Consider the following 22,589-nt stretch of genomic DNA (forward strand, 5'->3'; position numbering starts at 1 on the left):
TGTGTCACGACAGACTTAACACAGAGCAGGGATTGGGCGGAAAGAGGACCAGAGGGAGACAGAGGGGATTTAAGGGATAAAGGAGGAAGGGAGGTGAGGGGTTGGCTTTTACCAAGACCGTCTCACCTGAGAAGGAATATAAGCAAGGCAGAATGAGACCAAAGAAGTTTCCGAGCATATAACTGGCTACTGGACAACCTTAACAAGGACCCATGCTGAGAGCTGCATTTTAAAAGTAAAAGAGAAAAAGATGAGCAAAAAAATGAGGCGGGAGTAAAGTGAGGGTGAAGAGAACATGAAAGAAAGTTGGGGATGAAGCAGCAGGATGAGAAACAAAGGAATACACAAAACAAGTGCAGTGGGCGTCGAATTGTCCAAAGGGAAAGGTGATTATAGCGGTATCACAGGGGAGGAGGAAGGCTTAGAGAGTGGCCTAATTAATTTAAGAGCTAATGTAGAGACCTCAATATAGTCTTCATCTCCTGCTCAATGAATTTACATTTAGCAGCGTGGACAGAAACCCAGCATTGCATTAACATGACAGTATGACACATGCAGCATCAACCAGGTAGAATATTTGCTTCATAAAGGCTCAACGTGAGCTAAACCAATGAATTGGATTAACGTATATTGTGTCCGAATATAACTGTAGTCCTGCTGGCCGTGCAACGACTCCAGCTTTGAGAATCCAGATTATTCCCAAGCAATTTTCCTATCATGATGCTCGATCTCCACTGACTCTTCAGATCAATAGAGACTGAATCGTTCCCCCAGCCATGTATTATATGATCAATAAGAACACCTTTTCACCCACTTGCCCACAAGGACATGTGCTCGGACACATACACACACCTTGACACATTATGAAGAGAGAGCGTACAAAATCACATTAATTCCACTCCCTCCATCTCTCCCTTTAGTGATCTCACCTAATGCGATCCCCAATGGCTGGCCGCTGTCTAAATGCCTGCTTTTATAGCCAGAAGCTTTGATATTATTCTGGTCCAGCTCAGAGCTCTGGCAGACAGCTGAGCTATCACGTTTCTAACATAAAAACCAATTAAAATCCCCTTCTAATTGCTTTTTACATGCAAGAGCTGCTGTACAACATTGAAATATAATTTTTTTTTTTTTTTTTGTGGAAACTCGTAAAAGCCTTTTGCTCAGATACTTGAAGATGTTTACAAAATGTGCCTCTCTTTCTGTCCAAATATATCCCACCCAGGTGTTTTAAAACATCTGCAAGCTGTGGTTCTCCTCCTCCCACACACCTACTTATTTGCCCCAGGCTCATCCAAATCAATATATCATTAGCCAGTCTCTCCTCTACCCCCACCCACCCTGTTCTCCCTCCAGAAAACCTCCACTCTTACTCTGTCCTCCCCTTCACATTTCACACTATTTTTCCATGCTGTTTTTCTCCCTTTACCTCGCCTCTTATCTTCACCCCTTTGACCTCCACCTCCCAACTCTCGCTTCAGCTCTGCTTCTGTCCTTTGTGTAAAATAGAGAGGGGTAAAATGGGAGAAGGAGGTGCAGGTTCAAGGTGTAAGGGAGGCATTTGAGCCGTATCAGGTGGAGATGGTGATGTTTGGCGAGGGCAGGCGTTGCCGAAAGGAGGGTAAGAAAGAGTAGAGGAAAGCAGGGAGGAGATGGGGAGCATGAGGGGGAGGGGAGTCTCACTGGCTGGCTGGCTGGCTGTGTGGGTGAAATGAATGTGTAATTGCGTTGTAGTGGCTCAACCCTTCACCAGACAACTGAGTGATGGCAGGAGCGTCAGCCACAACACTGCCTGGTGGAAGTGGCTGCTGAGCCTGTGGGTTGCTGTGCATGTTGGGTAAACAGAAAAGGTTGTCAGTATCAATGTAGAGGCAACAACCCCACCACGAAGCAACACGCCCCATACCCGGCTGAAAAAGTGTCAAACATGGCAAGTGATGAGCGATACACGGGTCGTAAATGCTTGAAGCAGGCGTATCCTTTTGATTACTGAAAGAAAAAGTGTATAAAACAGTTTTCTAAAAAATGTATGGTTTACTTTTTATTGGCCCGCTTGTGAGCATAAACAGTGAAGGGTTGGCCTTGTATCTCTCCCTCTCTTTCTTTTCTGTCTCCTCAGCCTTCAACCGAAACAAGCCACCCATTTACTCACACTCCACTCCGCCCTTCCTTTTTTTATATCCTCTCCTCAATCTATCCTTAAACACCCCCCCCCCCCCCCCCCACCCCTCTCCTTTCTCTCCACTTAAAACGGCGCAAGGAGGGGTGAAGAAAAGGGTAATTAAAATAGAGATGCGGTGGAATGTAGCCGGTACAAAAGACGCACCTCATCTCTGAGAGGGGAAAATATGAATGGAATAAAACTGCGTGTGTGCAACAGACATGGTAAACAGTGCATTGTTTTAGAGGTTATTTTCGTCACAATAAGAGGAGAAATTGTCAACTCTGATGACCCACCTGCCCCTCTCTCTTGCTCAAACACATGTGAGGAACAAAGCAGCAGCACTGAGCTTTGATTGATGTCTGTAGGACAACTAGAACGAAACAGGTGAGATAGTGACAGCTCATAGAAAGAATAAGAGAATCAGATCCCAGTAACTGTACCATAGTAACTGCAGAGAGAAACAGAGGGATTGGCAAGACCAGGGAGGGTGCAGATGGAGGAGTCACCTTGAGGGAGAAGAGGGGAAAAGGGAGGGAGGGAAAGGACACAGTGGCCGTGCCCATTTTTATTTCTTTTCAGGTCATAAGCTTGTAGATTAAGAAGCACACTTGATGAGCAGTTGTATCCTGATGTGGAGTATGGAGTCCATGATTGCACAAAAGGTTATAACTGCAGGAGAAAATCTTGTGATCCAGAGAAAAGCTTCACAGGTGTCAGATGCTGTTTGCGGTACAAAAGACTTCCAGTGTGTGTAATAGTGACTAAACACACCAGTCAGTAGGACTTTTCTCTCACTGGAGGTGTGGGTGGAAATGAAATAATATTGATTTAACTCTCAGACGCAGCTTTATAGATTGATTTTATGAGAAGCTAAAGCAGCGTTTATCCACAACATTGAGCTCAACAGGGTTACTGTTTATCGCAGTCAACAATTCAGGTTAGAGCTCTGTGGTGACATGTTTTTATAAGGTCTCTAACAGGGAAAGTAAGTGGGGAGGATCGATCACTTTCATAATGTCATATAATATATATTCTAACAGAAATCGCTAGAGTTTTGAGGTTTCAAATGGTTCTTTAAAAAAAAAACTAAAAAGTCAGGTGTTGATGTAATTTTACGGTTATTTTTTAAATCTTGAAAACCAAAGAGGATACCACCCTCCCTCATTAAACAACAGTGACATCTGTTGGTGGAGTACCAACACAGAAAAGTGAAGCATGTTGATATTCTTTACTTGCCTTATTCAAGTGAAAAGACCACAACCACTTATAACTTGATCTGTGCAGCTAAAGACATAGACCTCAACCACCTCCAAAAACTTAAAAAAAAAAAATAGATTACACTAAAGCAGGTGACCTAATCGTTCATTATTCATTATTTATTATTGTCCTGCTGCAATAAATACTCTGTGGATGCAAACTCCAAATAAACACACAATCTCTTCCTCATTAAGCAGCTTTTGTTAAAAAACTTAAGTGCTCAGCTGCTTTTGGAAATTACACAAAAACATAAAACGATATATTTGTGGGCTGTTTTTAAAGGTGTACATCTTCTGTAGGACAGAGAAGCTGGGGAAGTCAAAATGTGCTGAGAGAGAGACAAGTGCACTTTTGATTTTAATATTTTCATGAGATTTATTGACAAGAAGAAAAACATTTTAAGCCGTATTCTTTAACTTTACCAAATCTAGGAAATAATTACATCAGCAGTCTTACTTGTTTAAATGTCTGAATTTTAAAAGCATATACATGCCATGTCAAATATTATACATTTTGAAAAACCACTTGGGGAGACGACAATCGCTGCAGGCATTTGTCACAGCAGACATTTGGACTTGTCATAGTAGTAAAAGCACATGCGTTACTAATAACGTTAATGATGGCTCCGTTCTGTCGTGTCTCAGTTGGCATCATTAATTTTACTATTGACACTTTTACGCTTTGACTGCTGGGACAAATCAAAAAGTCTTCCGTGTAAAATTGCTTGTCCATTAAATGGCAAATCCATCAGTCACATAAAGCATAATAATAGAAAGTGACAGTGTAAAGCTCAACAATGAGATTCACACATTCAGCAGCAGTAAGGAATGACTATGGCTGACGATAACTCCTGAATTAAGTGCAGATATGAATAAGTTACCTTAAAGAACCACTGTCTATGACTTGCTTGAGTATGCATTATGATCTGAATTTGACTTTGTAATGCATAAACTCTTAGTTAGTTGCTGTTTGTTGTGCCATCAATTAAACTAATGTCTTACAGAGTTTGTACTAAGAATGCATCATTATTTCATAATTAGTTCTCGCTGCAGTACTTTGATTCTCCATTCTGAGTATTTCAGCCACTAATTATTACATGTTTGCTTATTAATTTATAGGTTTTCCTAATTACTTAGTTTGTAATGACTCAGGGTTATGTGTACCTCCTCGTAAGGTGTTATGAAAGATAAGAAGGAGAAAGCTCAAAGCTTAATGTTCGTTGAAAGGATGACAATTATGATTCTCTTCTGTACTTGATCGTTAGTTCAGAGGAGTCTTTTTGTTTGTTGTGTTTATGAGACTAAAGTGTAGAGATGCAACGAGGGGTCAAAAATGGGCGGAAATGCTTTTTTTCAGCCTCTCAAATATAGAGATTTCCGGCTTCTCTCTGTTTTCTATCATATTAAATCAAATAACTTTGGGGTTTGGACTGACAAAACAAGACTTTATAGACATCACCTTGCACTTTGAGAACTGGGATGGACACTGCTGTTCTCTGACATATTATAGACCAAAAGATTAATCAATCAGATTACTTGAAAATGAAAATGTGGTTATTTGCTGCTCTATGATGTTGTGTAAAAGTGTTTGACTGTGTGAACCCCAGAAAGAAAAGACCATGCAAAGAAAGAAAGAAAGAAAGAAAAGAAAGAAAGAAAAGAGTGCTAATGCCAGTACTCCACCAACAATAACCATGAAGCATTGATGTTTCTGAAAAAGGTTTCACTTAAGGACTCACTTATGACGGTGTTTTAAACAGAATTAAATCCAAGGACATTTCAGTTTTATTTCGTGTTTCTGAGGGACGACTGGAATAAAAACTGCTGAATAAAAAGACAGTAAGAGATTCCTGGCAGGTATTTGGACAGAGATAAAGCACCAGCTAGGGCATAATGGGCTACACAAATAGACAGCAGAGGAAATATTAACATTTGCAGGATGTTAGAAGCTGGAGAGAGAACAGTGAACTTCACACAGTGTGACCCTCTGTCCTAATTACTGTCATCTCAGTGGGGTTCGTTTATGTTCACAAGAAAAGATGTGGATGTGTTTTAGTTGTGGCTCTGCAGAGGAAATGATGTTGAAATGCTTCATGTTTTAAATTGCCCGAGGCTGTTTTTGTGAAGACGCTCTAGGTTTGCTGCACTCATTACTGGAAATTATGTCTGTAGACCAAGGACACTATGCTTCCTGTGAGTGCTGACCAATGAAACACACCTTGAGCCGGTGCTAATTTAATTAATTCACACACACACACACACACACACGCACACACACACACACACACACGCACAGACACACACACACACAAACACACACACACACACACACACACACACACACACACACACACACACACACACACACACACACACACACACACACACACAACATTAAAATTATTTCAAACTTTACCAGCATTAAACACATTAGTGCTTCAATAATTATAATCCAGTGATAAAATTTCATTAATTATTCTGAAATGGGCAATTCTGCATAATGAGCAGGCTACTTGTACTTTTGGTAGTATATTTTGATGCTAATGTCTTTGTACTTTTACTCAAGTAACTTTTACTTGTAGAGTATTTACATAATCATACTGTATATATATATATGCATATATACTTTTATTCAAGTAAAAGAGCTGAGTGTTTCTTACACAACCTCCAGCAGGGGTCCTCAGTGCACCATGTTGTGGTCACTGTGCTAACGAAACTGTCTTCTCTGCTGCCCGCCAATACAAATGTTTACAGATAGACTGTTGTTCAGCGGTTTAACCATTAAAACAAGTATTTACAAACCTATATTTTGACGGCATTATGATGAGCCACTTCCTTGAAACAATGACAAGTTAATAACATAGTATCAAAAAAGAATAACTTTGCAAAGTTTGCAAAAACAATGATATCTCAAAATACTAAAACAATGACTTAGTAATCCAAAATAATGATGTTTTGAAAATAATGACTTAGCATCACAAATGATGAGAAACCTCAAAATAATGACTTAGTATCTCAAAAATAATGAATTAGTATTGCAACATAATGAGAAACATTATCAAAATGATTTTGTATCTCGTAAATAATGAGAAAATTAATGAAACTAATGACATAGGCTTACAAGTCTAGAAATACTGTATTAGTATCTCAAAATAACAGGTTATTATCCTAAAATACTGAGAATCTTCCTCTAAATAATGAGTTAGTAGCCTGTCTCAAAATGAGGAGAAGCCTTCTTGAAATGTGCATAGGCCTTGTTAGGCCTAATTCAAAACCATGATGAAGTTTCTCATTATTTTGAGATACTAAGTCGTTAGTTTGTGAAACGTCATTATTTTTGGGATACTAAGTTATTGTTTTGCAATACTAAATCATTGTTTTGCAATACTAAGACTTGCAGTATTTTAATATGTTTTTTAATCACGGACCAAATTCTTCTGGCATTAACGGGCTTCCATACTTTCACGGAGGTGCGCGCGCATCTTGGCAACGGAAGTTGGCCGTTGTAACTTCCTAAACCGAAGCTAACTCCTGTTTTGAAGTTAAAATGTTGGCCTGTTGCGTGTCTGGCTGTACAAATCGCCATTCCTCAAGCAGCAAACTGAAGTTCTACAGGATACCGTCCGGGTCTCGACCGTTTCAGGCCAACCGGAGACGGTTATGGCTCCGAGCGATCCGACAAGTGAACGGCAGAACCGAGCAGATCCGGGCCAACGCTCGTGTGTGTGGCGCTCATTTTGAGTCACGTAAGCTAACCGTGCTTTCATTTCACCCCCGTTATTGCAGGCTGAGGTAGATATGTTCAAACTCTGAAGTTGTCTCGTTTGTGTTTTTCATGTTTTTACAGAGGAAGCGTCCATGGACCACGACAGCCCTGACTTTGTGCCTTCTGTGTTTGCATGCGCCAAACAGAGCCCCAAGAAAGGAGGGACCCAGTAAGAAATGCACATTAATGCTATAAGCAGGGTTCGCACAGGTGCACTTGAGCTTTAGTGTGGTGTTTTCAAGGTTTGAATAAAGTGCTTGAAACTGCTTGAAATGTATGTTACATGGGATGAAGATCAGATATAATCCCACAGTGGGGACATTTACAGTGTTGCAGCAGCAAAGAGGCGGGTGCAAAATGCAAATAACAAAAGCATCAATAGCAGATGCAAAATACAATATATAATAGTCTATGTACACAGTAAAAACAATTAACAGTTAAAAATAGCTGGAAACAGAAAAAAGGAACATTGGAGATCAAGATTAGCCAACAAATTGAAAATATTAGATTTTTTCTGAAATACAGTTTTGTTTTTGTTTTTTGTTCATAACTTGCATGAAAATTGCAGCTTATTTGGAGACAACTGCAGTGAAGGTGTTGCATGTTGCTGAAGGAGGTTCACATAAACATTTGCATTCACCCTGACATGGAGCTGAAGAAGAGGCCCAACTCCTGCTGCAGAAAACAGCCCCAAACCATGACACTTCCTCCTTCAGATTTAACTTTAACTTTACACACTTTGGGTTCAGTCTGTCCCCAGTCCTACGCCGAACACAATGTTTCTATCAGAGACAAATAAAGTGAACGTCCTCTCATCACTGAAGTCACTCTGGGCCAGTTCTCCTCTGTCCACACAACATGCTCCTCAGCAAAGGCAAGTCCAGCCTTTTTATTCTTTCTGCTGATGAGAGGTTTGGTCACTGCAGAGTGGGCTTTCAGTCCAAATTGTTTTGAACGATGAGTACTGTGCAGAGACAGACTCTTGCCCTGTTCAGCACTGAACTGACAAACAACTCCAGCTGCAGTGTTGAACCGATTCCCCTTTGAGTCTTCTCATAAACCTGTTCTCTCGGGCGCTTGTCTAACGTGGACGACCGGCCTTTTTTAAGGACTTAAATAAATCTGTGTCTTTGTAAAGTTTCAATATTCTTGAAATCACTGACTGTGAACACCCAACCTCTCTCTGATGATGAGAGGGTCGTCCCTTTGGTCTAAATCTGGACGACCTGCTGTCTCAGGGTTTCAGTCTCCTTAGAGCAACTTGCCATTTTACAAAGTAACCAGGAGAGCTGCAGATCCAGATGTCCAACAATTAAGTCAATTAGTTAATAAATAACTGGAAGGGATGTGAAAGTGTTCTCTAATTTTGCTCACTGTTTTTTTCCTCCTTGGTATTTAAAAAAAAAACATGCTAGTACAGCAGTGGAATAGCCACAGCGGGTATTCTGTCAAATTTTGAGCAAAAAAAACAACAGTATTTCAGAATATATCAAGTATTAATAACTTTAACTTTACTCTAATTTTGATCTCTTGTGTGTTTGTGCGTGCATGTGTGCGTGTGTTGACATTTCATTTGTGCCACTGTAAACAGTTGGTCAATGAAGGTAACTGTTTATTGTTAATTATGCACTGCGGTAGCATTGAGCATTGCTGCAGTAATATCTCGCAACACAAGCTGTTGATGCTCACCATCTTTATTGCATTTGAAAAGTGCAATTAAAGCTTTCCTATTCCACTTCCACCAATACGTGACACACAGTTATTTTTCTCAAAAGGTTTGACACAGGTCGTAGAAAAAGGCGACGTTCAGCCGATACGGCTGAAATGGAAGAAGAAACAACTCCACCTCAAGAAATACGGACACCATCAAAGGTTACAGCTACCAAGTATTATTTATGCATTAATTGAATCCTTTTAGAAAATCAGTATATTTAATTCAGAAGACATGAACGTTTGCTTGACGGTGGATTCTCTTCTGTGTTTGCTTTTTAGGAAGAGGAAACCAAAGAGGATGAGACTGAAACACCCAGCCCAAACAAGACATCACCACTTCAGGCATCAGCAGACATCCCTTATCTAGACAAAAGAATTCCCATTGTGCTCCTAAAACATGTATTCGTACCAGCGGGTGGGTATCGGTGTGAGGAGTGCAATCAGAGCTTCACAGATGCGCCACAGCTTCTGAAACACAAACGGCTGCATGATGAAGAAGCCTCCTTTGTCTGTGACATTTGTGGAACGAGTTTCACAAGTGAGGCGGTTTTCACTGAGCACCAGTGTGTCCTCGAGCCGTCCTTTCCGTGCAACATGTGTGATCGAACTTTCACTTCGAACCATAACCTCAAGCGTCACAAACTGCTGCATGTCAAAGATGGCAGGAAGTGCCGCGAGTGTGGCGTACTGTTCTGCAAACGTCACAACCACGTTGCATTCATGCCACTGGCTGAGTCTGTAACTGAGTATGAGGAGGATTCCACCCCCACAGAGCCTCAACATTTCTACAGTAATTTGACGCCAGATAACCATCTGCTGGGGAAGCCTGAGCCAAGTCGGACTGCTGACCTGGATAACGATGCTCAAAGCACCGTGACTGTTTCGCCTATACCCCCAAAGCCTAAAATCTTACCAAAAACCTCTGAACCAGTGTTTATAAAACGTTCCTTTGTGCCCCTCCTACCCCCTGCGGTACCCAGGTTCAACCCAGGTACGTCTCAGTGTAAAACACCCTGGCCCAACTTTCCGACAGTCTTCGTTCAGCCCCTTCCACCCAGGCTTCCAGAGCTCCCGCCCTCACTAAAGCTCTTTTCACCACAGTTCCTCACCTCCGCATTACTTGAGGTCAAAAGAAATTATGAATATATTTTAAGTAAACCTAATGTTAAGAGGGAGACGCTTATTGTGAAGGAGGAACCGTGCGAGCTGCCCCTGATTCCTCCAGATCAGCAAATCATTAAGCACATCAAAAAGGAACAAACTGCTTAGACCTGGATATTTTGCTCTGATAGAAACAGTGGAGGAAACTATCACTTTTAAAAACAAGCAGTGACTTAATCCTGTCTTTGTTTCAGTACAATTTAACTTGGAGTTATCTGGCCCGTTTGCTTTGACAGTGATGTTTCACATATCCCTACTACTTATACAGAGACTTGTATCATGAAGCTAATAGCACATTCTGTCACAGATTAGTGTGTTTGGATGCTACAGCTAAAACATAAGCTTTTTTTAATAAGTAACACTTGTGCTGCCTGTATGGCGTGAAGTGATACTGATACTGTGAACACGTTGCTGCACGTTTCTCTACAGTGCCTTTTTTCTTTAGACACAACTAATCTGGTGCAGCACATCCATATATTTTTGATGTTTTAACACATAATGCTGCTATTTTTATTTAGTAAATGTTCCTCCAGTAATTTGTTTTTCCACTGTTGTTTGGTAAATAAGTGTTCTGCACGTAAAAATCGAACTGACCTGGATTGCAAAACTAGACTGCAGACTATATTCTGTTTAGCAGTTAACCAGTTTAGTCTGTGTACATGGCTATGAATGATATCAGGAATATCTTTATCTAGCATAATTTCTGACAAGACTTGTCACAGAATTCAGTTTTCGTATCTACCTCAGTGCCTGGGAAGAACATAGATAATGTGCTGTTGTTTCATATTATAGAAATGTGTTTGCACAGAATGTAGTGTTTTTTTTTAATGTTTTTATTTGGGATATACAAGTATTGTATTTTTGAGTTGGCTTTTGTGTACTAAAATGTGGAAGTGACAGAAAACGAGGTAGCGTATTAAGAGGGCAAACTAAGAACTTGTTTTTCCCATAATGGCAGAAGAGACCTAAAGTGAAATGCCGGCGTAAAATCATCCCAGGGTCGTTTTCGGCAATTGCACCCATCAAATAAGTCATCGAGTAGGTTTTTTTTGTGTAATAACTATTTACGGAGAAATCCAAGAGAGTTGCTAACAGCCGGATGCAGCTAACACTGATCAGCACGGGGCAGCACAGTCAATGCATTAAAACAGCTTTTTTAACCACTAATGCTGCTCAAAATAAAACCAAACCTAGAGTCCCTACACATAAATCAAAGCACCAACAATGCAGTTAGTGAACCCAGAGTTTATTAAAAGAGTGTTTTTAAAGACTTGCCAACTGGCCCCTGTACCAGCTCCTCTCATAGTAAAGTCCATTCAAGTGGATTACCAAAGTCAATCCAAAAGGAAGGAGCCCATTGGTGCTTTGTTTTATGTGTAGGGACTCTTCTCATGCTGCTGCAGAGGTTTGGTGTTATTTTGAGCAGTATTAGTGGTTAAAAAAGACATTTTAATGCGTTCACTTTGCTGCCCCCAGCTAATCAGTGTTAGCCACATTCGGCTGTTAGCGACTAACTAGAATTTCTCTGTTAATAGTTACACAAATAAAATTGTCCCAACGGCTTATTTGAAGGGTGTAATGGTGAAAAAAGACCATGGGATGATTTTATGCCAGAATTTCACTTTAAGGGAGACAAGTAAAACATGTTGCATTATATTCTCGTTACTGTCGATGCAACACACTCGCTGACTCTGGCGTTATGGGTTTTAACGCTTGTCGACACATCAGCTTGCTGGTAATCATTCAATCTCATTCACTGCAGTCAATGGATGATGATTTTATAACAATAAAGGTTTTCTTTGCCTTTGTCTTTGACTTACTGTCATAGCATTAGAGCCTTGTAACACTGACATTAAAACTCCACATTAAAACTAAACAAACATCTGTACTGCTGTATAGATGTAAGTCACATCTATAAATAAGTATTTGTTATTTACATACATTGGGTCCATATGAGGCTGATTTTCATTTGGAAACAGTAGCTGAAGGAAATCTAACTATGCAATGCGTCTAAACTGAAATAGAGGATGTACGTAATTTATGCAGATTAAAAATGGTTATACTGTGTTTGCTGGATTTTCTTTCTTTTTTTAACCTAAGGGATTTGAGAGCATTTGTCCTGTTGGTGGCACTATAGAGAGATTGTTACATTGACCCCAAACTGTCTGCCTGTTTGTCTTGGAGCTGCCTTATCAGAATGTCATATTACATTAGAATGGCCAGCTTGTTTTGTGAGATGTGATATAATCCCATTGCAGAATGAAGGCATGCAGTAAAATAACAGTAAGCTGCTTTCAAACCTTCATTTGTTGGGCCTTTTTGTCACTGTTATGGTTCCCAAATAGTGCTTTTACTTCTACTACACCATGGGTTAGAAGTACTACAAAGCAAGTCTGCTGCTCAACAGTGCAACCTACTTATAACCAATTTATTTAATAAAAGGTTTGTTTGTTTGTTTGTTTGTACGGGTAATAATGATTATTTTAGAATCAAGCAAAGACATATTTTTTTCTTTTTGCTCTTAAAGGGATAGCCATTTAAATCCAGGTCTGAATCATGACCATTTAGGTATTGTGTTCAGATGAAACGTCACAGGCCTGGATTGTAAAGTTATGCACCTCTTTCTAATAAAGCGCTCTTTAAACTGTTGTGATTAAGCTGTGTAAATGATTAAATGTTAAATAGATCAGCCAGGTGTTTTTACCCCTGCAGCATCTGGACCTTTCATAATTTATCAACCTTTACAACGGCAGACGTGATGGTTTGTTGCAACTACAAAACAAGTAACGTATTTACACAAAACATATATTTGAAAGTGTAGAACTGATATTTTATGAGACACTTTAGTCATTTTAGTCAAACATTTTTAACTGCAGACCTGTTGGCTTATTTAAAAGTGTTAAACTCATGACATTCATTCATCTCTCTATCAGTGACTTACATTTCTAACTGTAGAATCGATTAATTATTCAAAAGTAAGATCCATTAACCTTTATTAATGAGTGAAACAACAATCAAAGAGATTTTCACAACCTGGCAACCCCCACATTGCTCTTATTAATGGCTAAATTGCTGCTGATCTACTGTATATAGCATAAGTAAATGTGTTTTTAAATCATTAATAAACCCATTCATTACCCACTAAAAAGGATAACTTTTTGCATGCATTACATAAAATCTCAGTAAACAGACCTGCATTTTTAGCAGATAAAAACTAGAGATGCAGTTACATTACCAAAGAATCATTGTTTTTCTGCAGCCTCTAACTTTCAGTATTTACTGAGGCACAAATATAAATTGGTTTCTGTTTCTTTGGCGAAAGAATTCCCCCCCATGAAAAAGTAGGTTAAGTGCATATTGCTTTTATTAGTCATACATCCCTCCAAAACCACATCTCCGAGCCAGATGCGAGTCTCCCGTCTGAGTCCACCTGCACGCTGTACACGTCCTATTGGTCAGAAGGCACCGGCGCCTATTCTGATTGGCCCACCCGACTGTCACTTAAAGTAGACGAAAGCAACGATTGTCTGGCGTCCCCCGGACCCTAAGCATCCGATTGGTTGATCTGTCTCCGCCTGGCTGCCTAGATGACAGGCAAGTGGTGCTGATGCTGTGACAATGGGAGTCATCCAGATATGCATCATCTGGACCGAGTGTGCTTGAAACACAGCGGTAGCGCACACTCTTAACTCACTGTACAAGGGACGGGCACAGAGTAGACAAACACGGGAAGGAAGCTCCAGCTGCTGCTCCGAGAGGGTAAGTCGTCCACCCCCCCCTGGAAAACACCCTGACCTGCCCGGGGCGTCCAGTCAGCTGCTCCCTTGCGTGGGGGGCTGGGAACCCGCTCTCAAGTCTGTTGGGTTGCATTCATGTAAATCCCGCTGGCGAGGTTAAACAAGGTTAGCAAATCTATACGAGCTAAGATTGCTTTGCTTTGTGGCAAGTCGTACAGCGCTGAACATCAGTGCAGTAAATGCAGCCGGTGTAGGAATGCAGCTGTGAGTCAACTCAACCCCCTTTGCTCGACTGCATTGCGGAGAGAGCATGCCTTGCAGGATAGCGTATGACTACTATTCTTCATGCTGCCCTGTAAATAAGTCTTCAGTTCACCAGTGCATTTGCTACATAATTCAGCATTGTGTTGTGCACGACGAGACTTCTTTCTGACAGTTCCAGCTTGATGCATTTGTTGCAAAAATAACAAAGATACCAAAGATTAGCACAGAGATATGTCATTGTCATAGCCAGAACTTTGAAAACATTGATTTGCACGGATTTGTAAAGAGGTGCGGTGCATGCTGGGATTTGAAGTTTGATGTCATGATATCAAGAGTGAGTGATTTAGTAGTGAGCTTGCCTGCAAGTTTGCACACGGTATGTGGTATCGGTGCATTGAAGCTGTATATCATGTTGTTGTTGTTGTTGTATAAATGGCTTCCCTCTGCTGTTTAAGTGTAGTGATGGGAGCTTTCAGCAGACAGAAGTTTTTCCAGGAGCTTGCTCATGGCTGCCTGCTGCCTACAGCTCAGCAGGGCCTGGAGCAAGTATGGCAGCTGCTGGTCATCTGCCTGCTGTGTCGGCTCCTCTGGATGTTGGGTGAGAGTCCACTTATCATGCGCCTACTCGTTGTTACTCACCCTACATACAGTATAGCATGCATGGTCATCATCGTCATCACCCGGTCCTATATTTCTTTATCTCGCTCCGTCAGGCCTCCCCTCTTTTGTGAAGCACCTGGGTACAGTAGCAGGAGGTTTCTACACCCTTTACCTGTTTTTTGAGCTCCATATGATCTGGGTGGTTCTTCTCAGCCTTCTCTGCTACCTCTTCCTCTTCCTGTGCCGCCACTCCACCATCCGAGGCACCTTCCTCTCCATCACTGTGCTCATCTACCTGCTGCTGGGGTAAGAGAGGCTTCCTGTGGCACACGAACAGCTCAGCAGTGCATTACAATTCTGTGTTTGAAGTGAACACTTTGCAAAGTCAGTGCAGCAGTAAAGTTTGATTTGCTACATCAAAACTGAAGCTATTCTTATCCAATTTCATCAGAGAGCTGCACATGATGGACACCACCAACTGGCACAAGATGAGAGGTAGGCCAGGCAGCTTTTCTGTAGGAAGCAACATTTGAAACATTTCTGAATACTCGTGATTGCTCTAGCTTTACCTTCGTATTCAGCATTTTTATTGTTATTTTTTTGTCAGTTTTTCAAGCCACCGGCCGCTCCCATATTCAGCATTTATAACGTTTTTATGTTGGAATCTAGTGACTGTTTAAGTGCTATTGCTGTTGTCCAGGTTCACAGATGGTGGTTGCCATGAAAGCCATCTCTCTGGCCTTCGATCTGGACCGAGGTGTCGTGACCAGTGTGCCGTCGCCCATTGAGTTCATGGGCTATATTTACTTTGTGGGCACAGTCATCTTTGGTCCCTGGATCAGCTTCAACAGCTACAAAGACGCTTTAGAAGGACGTAAGCTGGTAAATGTGATAAAGTATCTCTTAAGAATGGAAGAGGGTGGGGGTGAGGATTATTGAAAAGATTTATCCTGAGGCGCTAACTGTTCAAATCTTTCTTCTCCTCAGAGCTTTTCATGGCTTTTAAAAGTGTCTGTTAGCTGGGTGAAGAGCCAGGTCTGCCTTGTTATTTCCAACTGTGTGGCACCGTACCTATTCCCTTATTTCATACCGGTTTATGGAGACAAGCTACTACGAGGGTGAGTGGCACATAGAGAGAAACAAATCAAAATCTCTGGTTATTCTCTGCTATCCTACAGCTTAATATTTTTCTTCTATTACCTGCTTTGCTTTACAGCAAAAAGAGGAGGAAGATCAGGTAATGAACTGTCTGTCTTAGTGATTCTGATGCTCAACATTGTAGCCATGCCCTGCACATATTTTATATTCTTTGACGCACGCTTATTTTCTGTTTACCATTTGCACAACACCTTTACCTGCATGTATACGCATCATTACCCCCTCTCTGTGCAGCCACACGTGCATCAGGACACCCGCGTCACCCCCTCATTTACCACACCATCTTGTGCTGAGACGTAGATCATCACATGGCAAGACGATAGAACATTTATATGAATTAAATCGCTAACCTTCTCTCTTTATTCTGCTGCTTCTCAGAGGTACACCGGCCAAGTATGTATTTCAGTGTTGTGCAATGATTAATTCTTAACGTTTGATTTAAAGGGATAGTTCAGATTATTAGAACTGTCTCTTTAACCTGAATTTGACATTTTATATCCATCTGTTTCTTCTTCTTCTTCTTCTTTTAATGTCATCGCATTAGGTGGTTGCTGGCGTATGAGAACATGATGTCTTTCCACTTCAGCAATTATTTTGTTGGCTATTTGAGCGAGACTACTACCACTCTGGCTGGAGCAGGCTTCACGGAGGAGAAAGAAAACCTCAAATGGTCAGAATTGCATGCGCATCATTAACAGAAAGTATGTTTTGTCGACATTTTAAAATATTCCCTTTCCCTTTTTGTTTTGTAGGGATATGACTGTGTCCAAACCACTGAATATAGAGTTTCCTCGGTCGATGGTAGAGGTGGTAACGTCTTGGAATCTGCCCATGTCTCGCTTTCTGCACACCTGTGAGTTATGATGTTAATGGTGATTGCTTGATGGCAGCAGCTGTTTTTTGCTTTTCGCTCTCATTATGAACATGGCATGATAATGGCTCATTTAAACAGACGCTCTCAAGCAAGCTGATGCTCTCATCTCACAGATGTTTTTCAGAGTGCTCTCAAATTTGGAACGTTCTCCGCCATCATGGTGACTTATACAGCCAGCGCTCTTCTGCATGTGAGTACTATGGTTCATGGACGTCTCACGGTCACTGTTGTGTATCTGTTTTAACGAGGGGATTGTTCTAACTTTTGTGTCTGACAGGGTTTGAGTTTTCATCTGGGTGCAGTGCTTATATCTCTTGGGTTCATTACGTACATTGAGCATGGTGAGAGTCTGCTTAATGTTGTCTCTTTTCCACATTAGAACATTTCCATTTAGAGAAGGTGCTTAGCTTTGCAGTAATGGTTAATTGCACCCGCTATTACACACCGTTTCTGTTCACCGCAGTGCTTGTAATTTACTTCTTATGGCTTTGGTCTTGTTTTGTGTTTCAGTGTTGCGGAAGAGGCTTGCAGCAATTTTTAATGCCTGTGTACTGTCAAAGAAATGTCAGCCAAACTGCACTCACCGGAACAAAAGGGTAATATGCATATTCTCTTCCTTTTCAGACAGGGGGATCCTTTGTTACTAGTCCTATTAGCAGTGGGCTTTTCAGCAGGTTTTATCTAAGTATTAGTTAGATATTTAAAAAAAAAAAAAGAAGCCTATTTGCTTTATTGCAGAGAGTCAGATGAGAAGATGTCTCTAAATACTGTTTGCACACTTAGCATAAATTTAGAGCCAGGAAACGGTTTGCTTAGCTTTGCATAAAGACTGTAGTGAAACAGCTAGCGGTAGCGGTTTTACTGGGGGTTATGTGCCTGACTATTTCTTGGTTGTGTCTGGATGGTAACCATTGATTTGTGAAAACTCTCACAGGACGACTTATCCAAACCTTAACCATTCAAGGTCAGTTCCTAACCTTAACCATCTCGCAAGAGTTTCACAAATCTTGCTCACAACTAGTGATGGACCGATGCATCGTCCGATATTTGCGTTTTTTAGGTGTATCAGCATCCGCCGATGTGGGCTGCTGCGTTCAGCGGTTTTTCCCCGGCATTAATTAACAGACAGGCATCCACAGGCAGCTCTGTGTTGCTGGAGATGCCTTTTTTAGTTAATCAGCAGTCCGATTCTGACATTGGCCAAGGCTGACGGAAAAAAAAAAAAATCGGTATCAGCATCGGGCCTAAAAAATCCATATCGGTCAATCCCTAGTCTGAATAGCCTGTAATGGAGGGGCCTGAAGCTCACTGTGGGTGGAGGAATACAGTTTCATTTTTTGAGAGAGCTCAGGTTTTATAGATGTCACCAAGGCTGTCTTGCTTCGTACCTATTTTTTCTCAGCAATGTCCTCAGTTTTTTTGAACAGTCTTCTCGACTACATAAACAAGGCCGTGCCAACGTAGGATGCAGAATGTCATGATGCTCTCTATTTCAATCTGTCACAATGTAACCCCCCTGATCTTTTTTCTTGATGTTGAGGGGAAGTTGAGTGTCTTTGTACGTCTGTACAAACAGAGGACCATGTTCTGCTTTCTTAAAAATCAGAGCTAGACCTCAGCTCGGAGGACAGCCCATACTAGAGACGGTCGTTTTGTCTATTGCTACAGTATTTTTGTCGTCACTGCATTTCCAGATTTTGGCATGTAACTTGATAAGTACAATGTTATCATATCTGATAGAAACGACGGTCAGAGTTACAAAAATACAACCCAATTTGTAATAAATTATAGTTTTCATTGAAGGCTTGATGTCAAACATTTCAGGTGGTCCATCTAGAAGAGGGTATTTTGGCTCATAGATGTTGCTGCACAGAGCTAAGCTATCCCATTTTTTTTTAATTTACTGCTGACAGTGTGTCTGAATGTCTCCAGATCCCTTTCCGATCGGGTCTCTTTAAAAAAAAGATTGCACATTGCGTTCGGGTAGGTTGTTTAGTCAAAAGGACCTGTGGTCTATAGCACAGAGGTATAAGTCATATTAGGCTAATGTTGCTTTGACTTTTGCATTCTGCACATGTTATTCTTTTAAGGGATAATAAAGTAATAAACCCGATTTTTTTCACAGCACACAAGACATGTAGCAGATCAGGGGTTTTAAAGTCCAAGACTATCGGCTTCCCATAAGACAATGTTTGAAAAAGGTGCCCACCTTAATTGACTTCGCTCAGTTCCTGGATTCCTATGGGATCAGGATTTGATCCCACAACTGAGCCAAGAGAGCCTTATATTGCTGTTCAGAACCCTATTTTTTGGCTGGATGCCGTGAGTGTCACTGGTATGCTATTTTTTCAACTTTAGGCTGTTTCCTTCTTATTCCTGTCTTTATGCTAAGGTATGCTCACTATTTCCTGGCTCACATTTATTCAGAGTAGAAGAGTAAACAAATAAAGGGTCAAACTCTTCCTTTAGAAAATATAATGCTGCTCCTAATGTAATACTCATCTGCCATTAATATATTGGATGTTTGTTAGTTTGTATTCTAATCTCTATTATAGTTAATTGTATTTTCCTGTTTTTAGTTATTTTACTACATGTCCCCTTTTCGAACCGCAGACCTTTGGTGTTTTGTATACAGTATAACCTGGTTTTATTCCAACTATTTTATCTGTGCAAATGGCCATTGCCCTGGCATTGCTGGCACTTCCATTCAGAGCAGGAGGTAGTCCCTAGTAGATCATCTGGCCTAGTTAACATTCAGAAGTTAAAAATGCGGTCTCTATTTTTATTCTCTGCATATATTTAAAAATAGGAAAATCAAGCCACTTCCCTTTGATTTTTCCGTAATAAGAATAATGACAAACTTCCTTTGCAGAGAAATCACATTAGTAAACACTAGTTTAGTCTAGTCTAACTAATCTAATCATTAAAAAGATATACTTAATGTACTATAAAAGTAGTGTACACATCAGGTTTCAATGCCAGAAAAAAAACTAAGCAGCCCACATGGTCTACCATGTGCTTTCATTTGATATATTTTGGGAGTTTATTGGCAAGGTGCCCAGCAAAAATCCCTCATGTTATATTGGTTACACACGTCAAGAGCAGCAGGGAGAGGGAATGATGATTTATGCCAAGAAAAAGCAACCTGCGTTGACTGTTACATAGTTCTGTTCATAACTAAGGCAATGATACATTAAAGCCCTTGAAAATGTGGTTTCAAATTATGAAGTATTTTTCCATAACTTTAAATATTTATGAGTTTCATTAACACTATGTAAGAAGTTGATTGAGAGAATAGATTTTCCGGATATTTAAGAGATAAAGTGACACATATTACAATGAAAAAGATATGAAAAGTGTCTGAAATATTGATTTTAAGCCACAGAGTTTCTTCTTCCATGATGCCGTGTTTCTCCCTCTGCAGGAGCTATGGGTGTATGTGATTAACATAGCATTCAGCGCTTTGGCAATACTCCACCTGACGTACCTGGGCTCTGTGTTCAATTCCAGTGTGGACTACATGGAGGAGGAGGAGGTGAGGTCACAAAATGTTGAGATGAATGTGTGCGACTATATTTATACACCCTGTACTCATAAAATGTACAGCACACTATGTGACATGCCGTTCTATATAGAAATGTAACCAGAGCTGCGGCATTTTTATAGTTCAAAGGAGAGGACTCATATTTTTTTGTGTATAGGTGGTTTTAGATTCTGTTCAGAAAGTAAGAAGACATTTTGATAAAATACTTTCAAGAAAGGTATAAAAAAGTAAACGTTACTATACTATATGTACTGTATTGTCCCATTAAGCTTACATAATATGTACTGCCCCCTACAGGACGATATAACCCATCATACCATTCAGAAGTGGTCGGAGCTGAGCTGGACAAGCCACTGGGTCACATTTGGTTGCTGGGTATTGTACCGCCTCATTCTCTAATAATAAGAGACGGAGAAAGAGAAGCAATAATGAAAGATGTACGGCTGGTTCTCCACTCCTGCACTGTGACTTTATTCTGCATCAGACCGAAGACAACAGAATCAACCTGTATACAACAATAAACCAACACGCAGTGTTCAGGTTGCGCCTCATGTTGGCTGGGTAATCTATTATTCTAACCTGCTGGGGACTCGTTTTGATATCCATGAAATGATAGTGCCCCCCCCCCCCCCCCCCTCCCTTCTCCTACTCACATCCTCTTTAATCTGAGCCACTGTTGTTGAGCCCTCATGATGTGACAGCAGTTACCGATGTCTCACTGTGAGTCGCAATCGATACCTGTCAGCATGGTGGAGATCGGCTGCTCCTTTCTGTGGACACGTGATGAAGTCCATTATCTAGGTTTCATCATCAACTGCGGCAGATGTCCTCCAGATGTGCCCCCCCCCCCCCCGACCTCAAGTGTTTCACAATCGTATTTTTTAGAGTTTGGAGGATAAGGCTGGTGATATTCTATTGCTTTTTTATTTTCAACAAATCCCATGAGAAGAACCAAAAAGCAGAAAGACTTCCGCTGCATGGTTGTAGCTTTTAGCCGTAAGCCCATTCTATATGCTCACATCCAACTAAAATGCGTCCGTCTGTCTGTCCAACCTCTTGAGATCTACAGATGGTGTGTTATGTAAACACCGTGTAGTCAATTAAGCGGCCGTTCGTTACAGTACCTTCAAGAACAGATGAAGAAAGAGAGACCGGAAATGATACATTGTAGCAAATTCAAAAATTTTAAGGGAATACTTCACCAGCAGAAACATTAATCTGTATTGAAATGAAACAGAACTTTCTAATTTGGTGCCTTCTTGACCGAGAATAGGTAGAGGTGACTTCATGGCGCTTGTGGATTGAAAACAACAGCTCCCATAATGCACCTTCAAGCATCAGATCTTCGAAATCCCCTTCTTCCATATCATACCTTCCACCATCGTCGTTGCTTCACCAGCTTTCTCCACATCGCTGGTTAGCTTAGCTTAGCTTCCAAGTAAGATGCCAAATGTTAGTTTCAGCAAGTGAAGTCCCACCCACTGATCTGTAATAGGTCTGTAGCGTCAGTAGGTCCCGAACCCTGTAGGCGAGTTTGAAAAATGATGCACTAGTGTTTGTAGTTTCATCAGAGCCCGTCTCTCTAACACGTCCTGCTTTAAATGACGCAAAATTACGTTTTTACGGCATTTAAAGCAGGAAGTGTTAGGTGTTAGGTAGATACGACTCTCTCCCGTCTCAGGGGAAAATTAGGTAATGATACACGACCATTCAAAAATAGGACTGGGTTTCTAATGATACAAAGCTTAATGCAAATGAGTGAAGTATCCCTATAAGCATCAGAGATGTTACTGTCAGAATGAATGCTTTTGTTCCTGGAAATAGACTGATCCCAAAAGGCTGGCTGTTAGCAAAATAGGCGTATACTCTAGCATTGCTAGGGGAAGCAATGTGGCAGGTGTATTACTCAGGCACCAAGGAAGTGCGGTGTTGAGTGTGAAGTTGTTTGGATGAGCGATTGTCAAGAAAAAGATGCAAGCAGCTCATTTTTTTATAGGCAGAATGATTTTGTAAAACATCTTGGCACTGTCGTTTTTAAGCAAACATTTCTCAAACAGTAAATAGTACATGTGATAGGAACTTTTTTCAACAGTGGACCTATACGCAGGTCAGGCTCTACTGTGTATATATAGCAGCAGGACAGTGTATGTGGGATGGACTCAAAATAAATCGCATTGCCCACATTCACTGTGATGAAGGAACATGTCTCCCAGGGCAACAGTGGCTCATTCATACATTCTGGACGACAATGGGAGTTAATGACACATAGGAATAAGCCACATCACACTTTGGCCACAGAGACGACACTTATCAGTAGAATAATTGATTGTTGCTTTTGTTCTTTTTATGGGA

The 22,589-nt window shown here is 40.8% G+C and overlaps 2 protein-coding genes across 2 annotated transcripts; both read left to right on the forward strand.

The window, feature by feature from the left end:
- Positions 1–6,936: 6,936 nt before the first annotated feature.
- Positions 6,937–10,521, forward strand: LOC310951842 (uncharacterized protein). Its single transcript, XM_083920282.1, has 4 exons — positions 6,937–7,166; positions 7,268–7,355; positions 8,962–9,058; positions 9,179–10,521. Exons 1-4 carry the CDS (start codon positions 6,968–6,970, stop codon positions 10,166–10,168), a joined length of 1,374 nt encoding a protein of 457 aa, XP_083776408.1. The 5' UTR covers positions 6,937–6,967; the 3' UTR covers positions 10,169–10,521.
- Positions 10,522–14,523: 4,002 nt separating this feature from the next.
- On the forward strand, positions 14,524–20,636 carry LOC310951256 (protein-serine O-palmitoleoyltransferase porcupine-like; the record flags this gene model as incomplete). Its single annotated transcript, XM_083919399.1, has 14 exons — positions 14,524–14,659; positions 14,775–14,967; positions 15,113–15,156; positions 15,362–15,543; positions 15,649–15,779; positions 15,878–15,898; positions 16,198–16,212; positions 16,364–16,489; positions 16,572–16,672; positions 16,807–16,883; positions 16,971–17,034; positions 17,204–17,289; positions 20,118–20,228; positions 20,535–20,636. The coding sequence occupies 14 exons, from the start codon at positions 14,524–14,526 to the stop codon at positions 20,634–20,636; spliced, it is 1,389 nt and encodes a 462-aa protein (XP_083775525.1).
- Between the last annotated feature and the right edge of the window lie 1,953 nt (positions 20,637–22,589).

Source organism: Echiichthys vipera, assembly GCF_963691815.1.
Source record: "Echiichthys vipera genome assembly, chromosome: 9".
Taxonomy (NCBI): Eukaryota; Metazoa; Chordata; class Actinopteri; order Perciformes; family Trachinidae; genus Echiichthys; species Echiichthys vipera.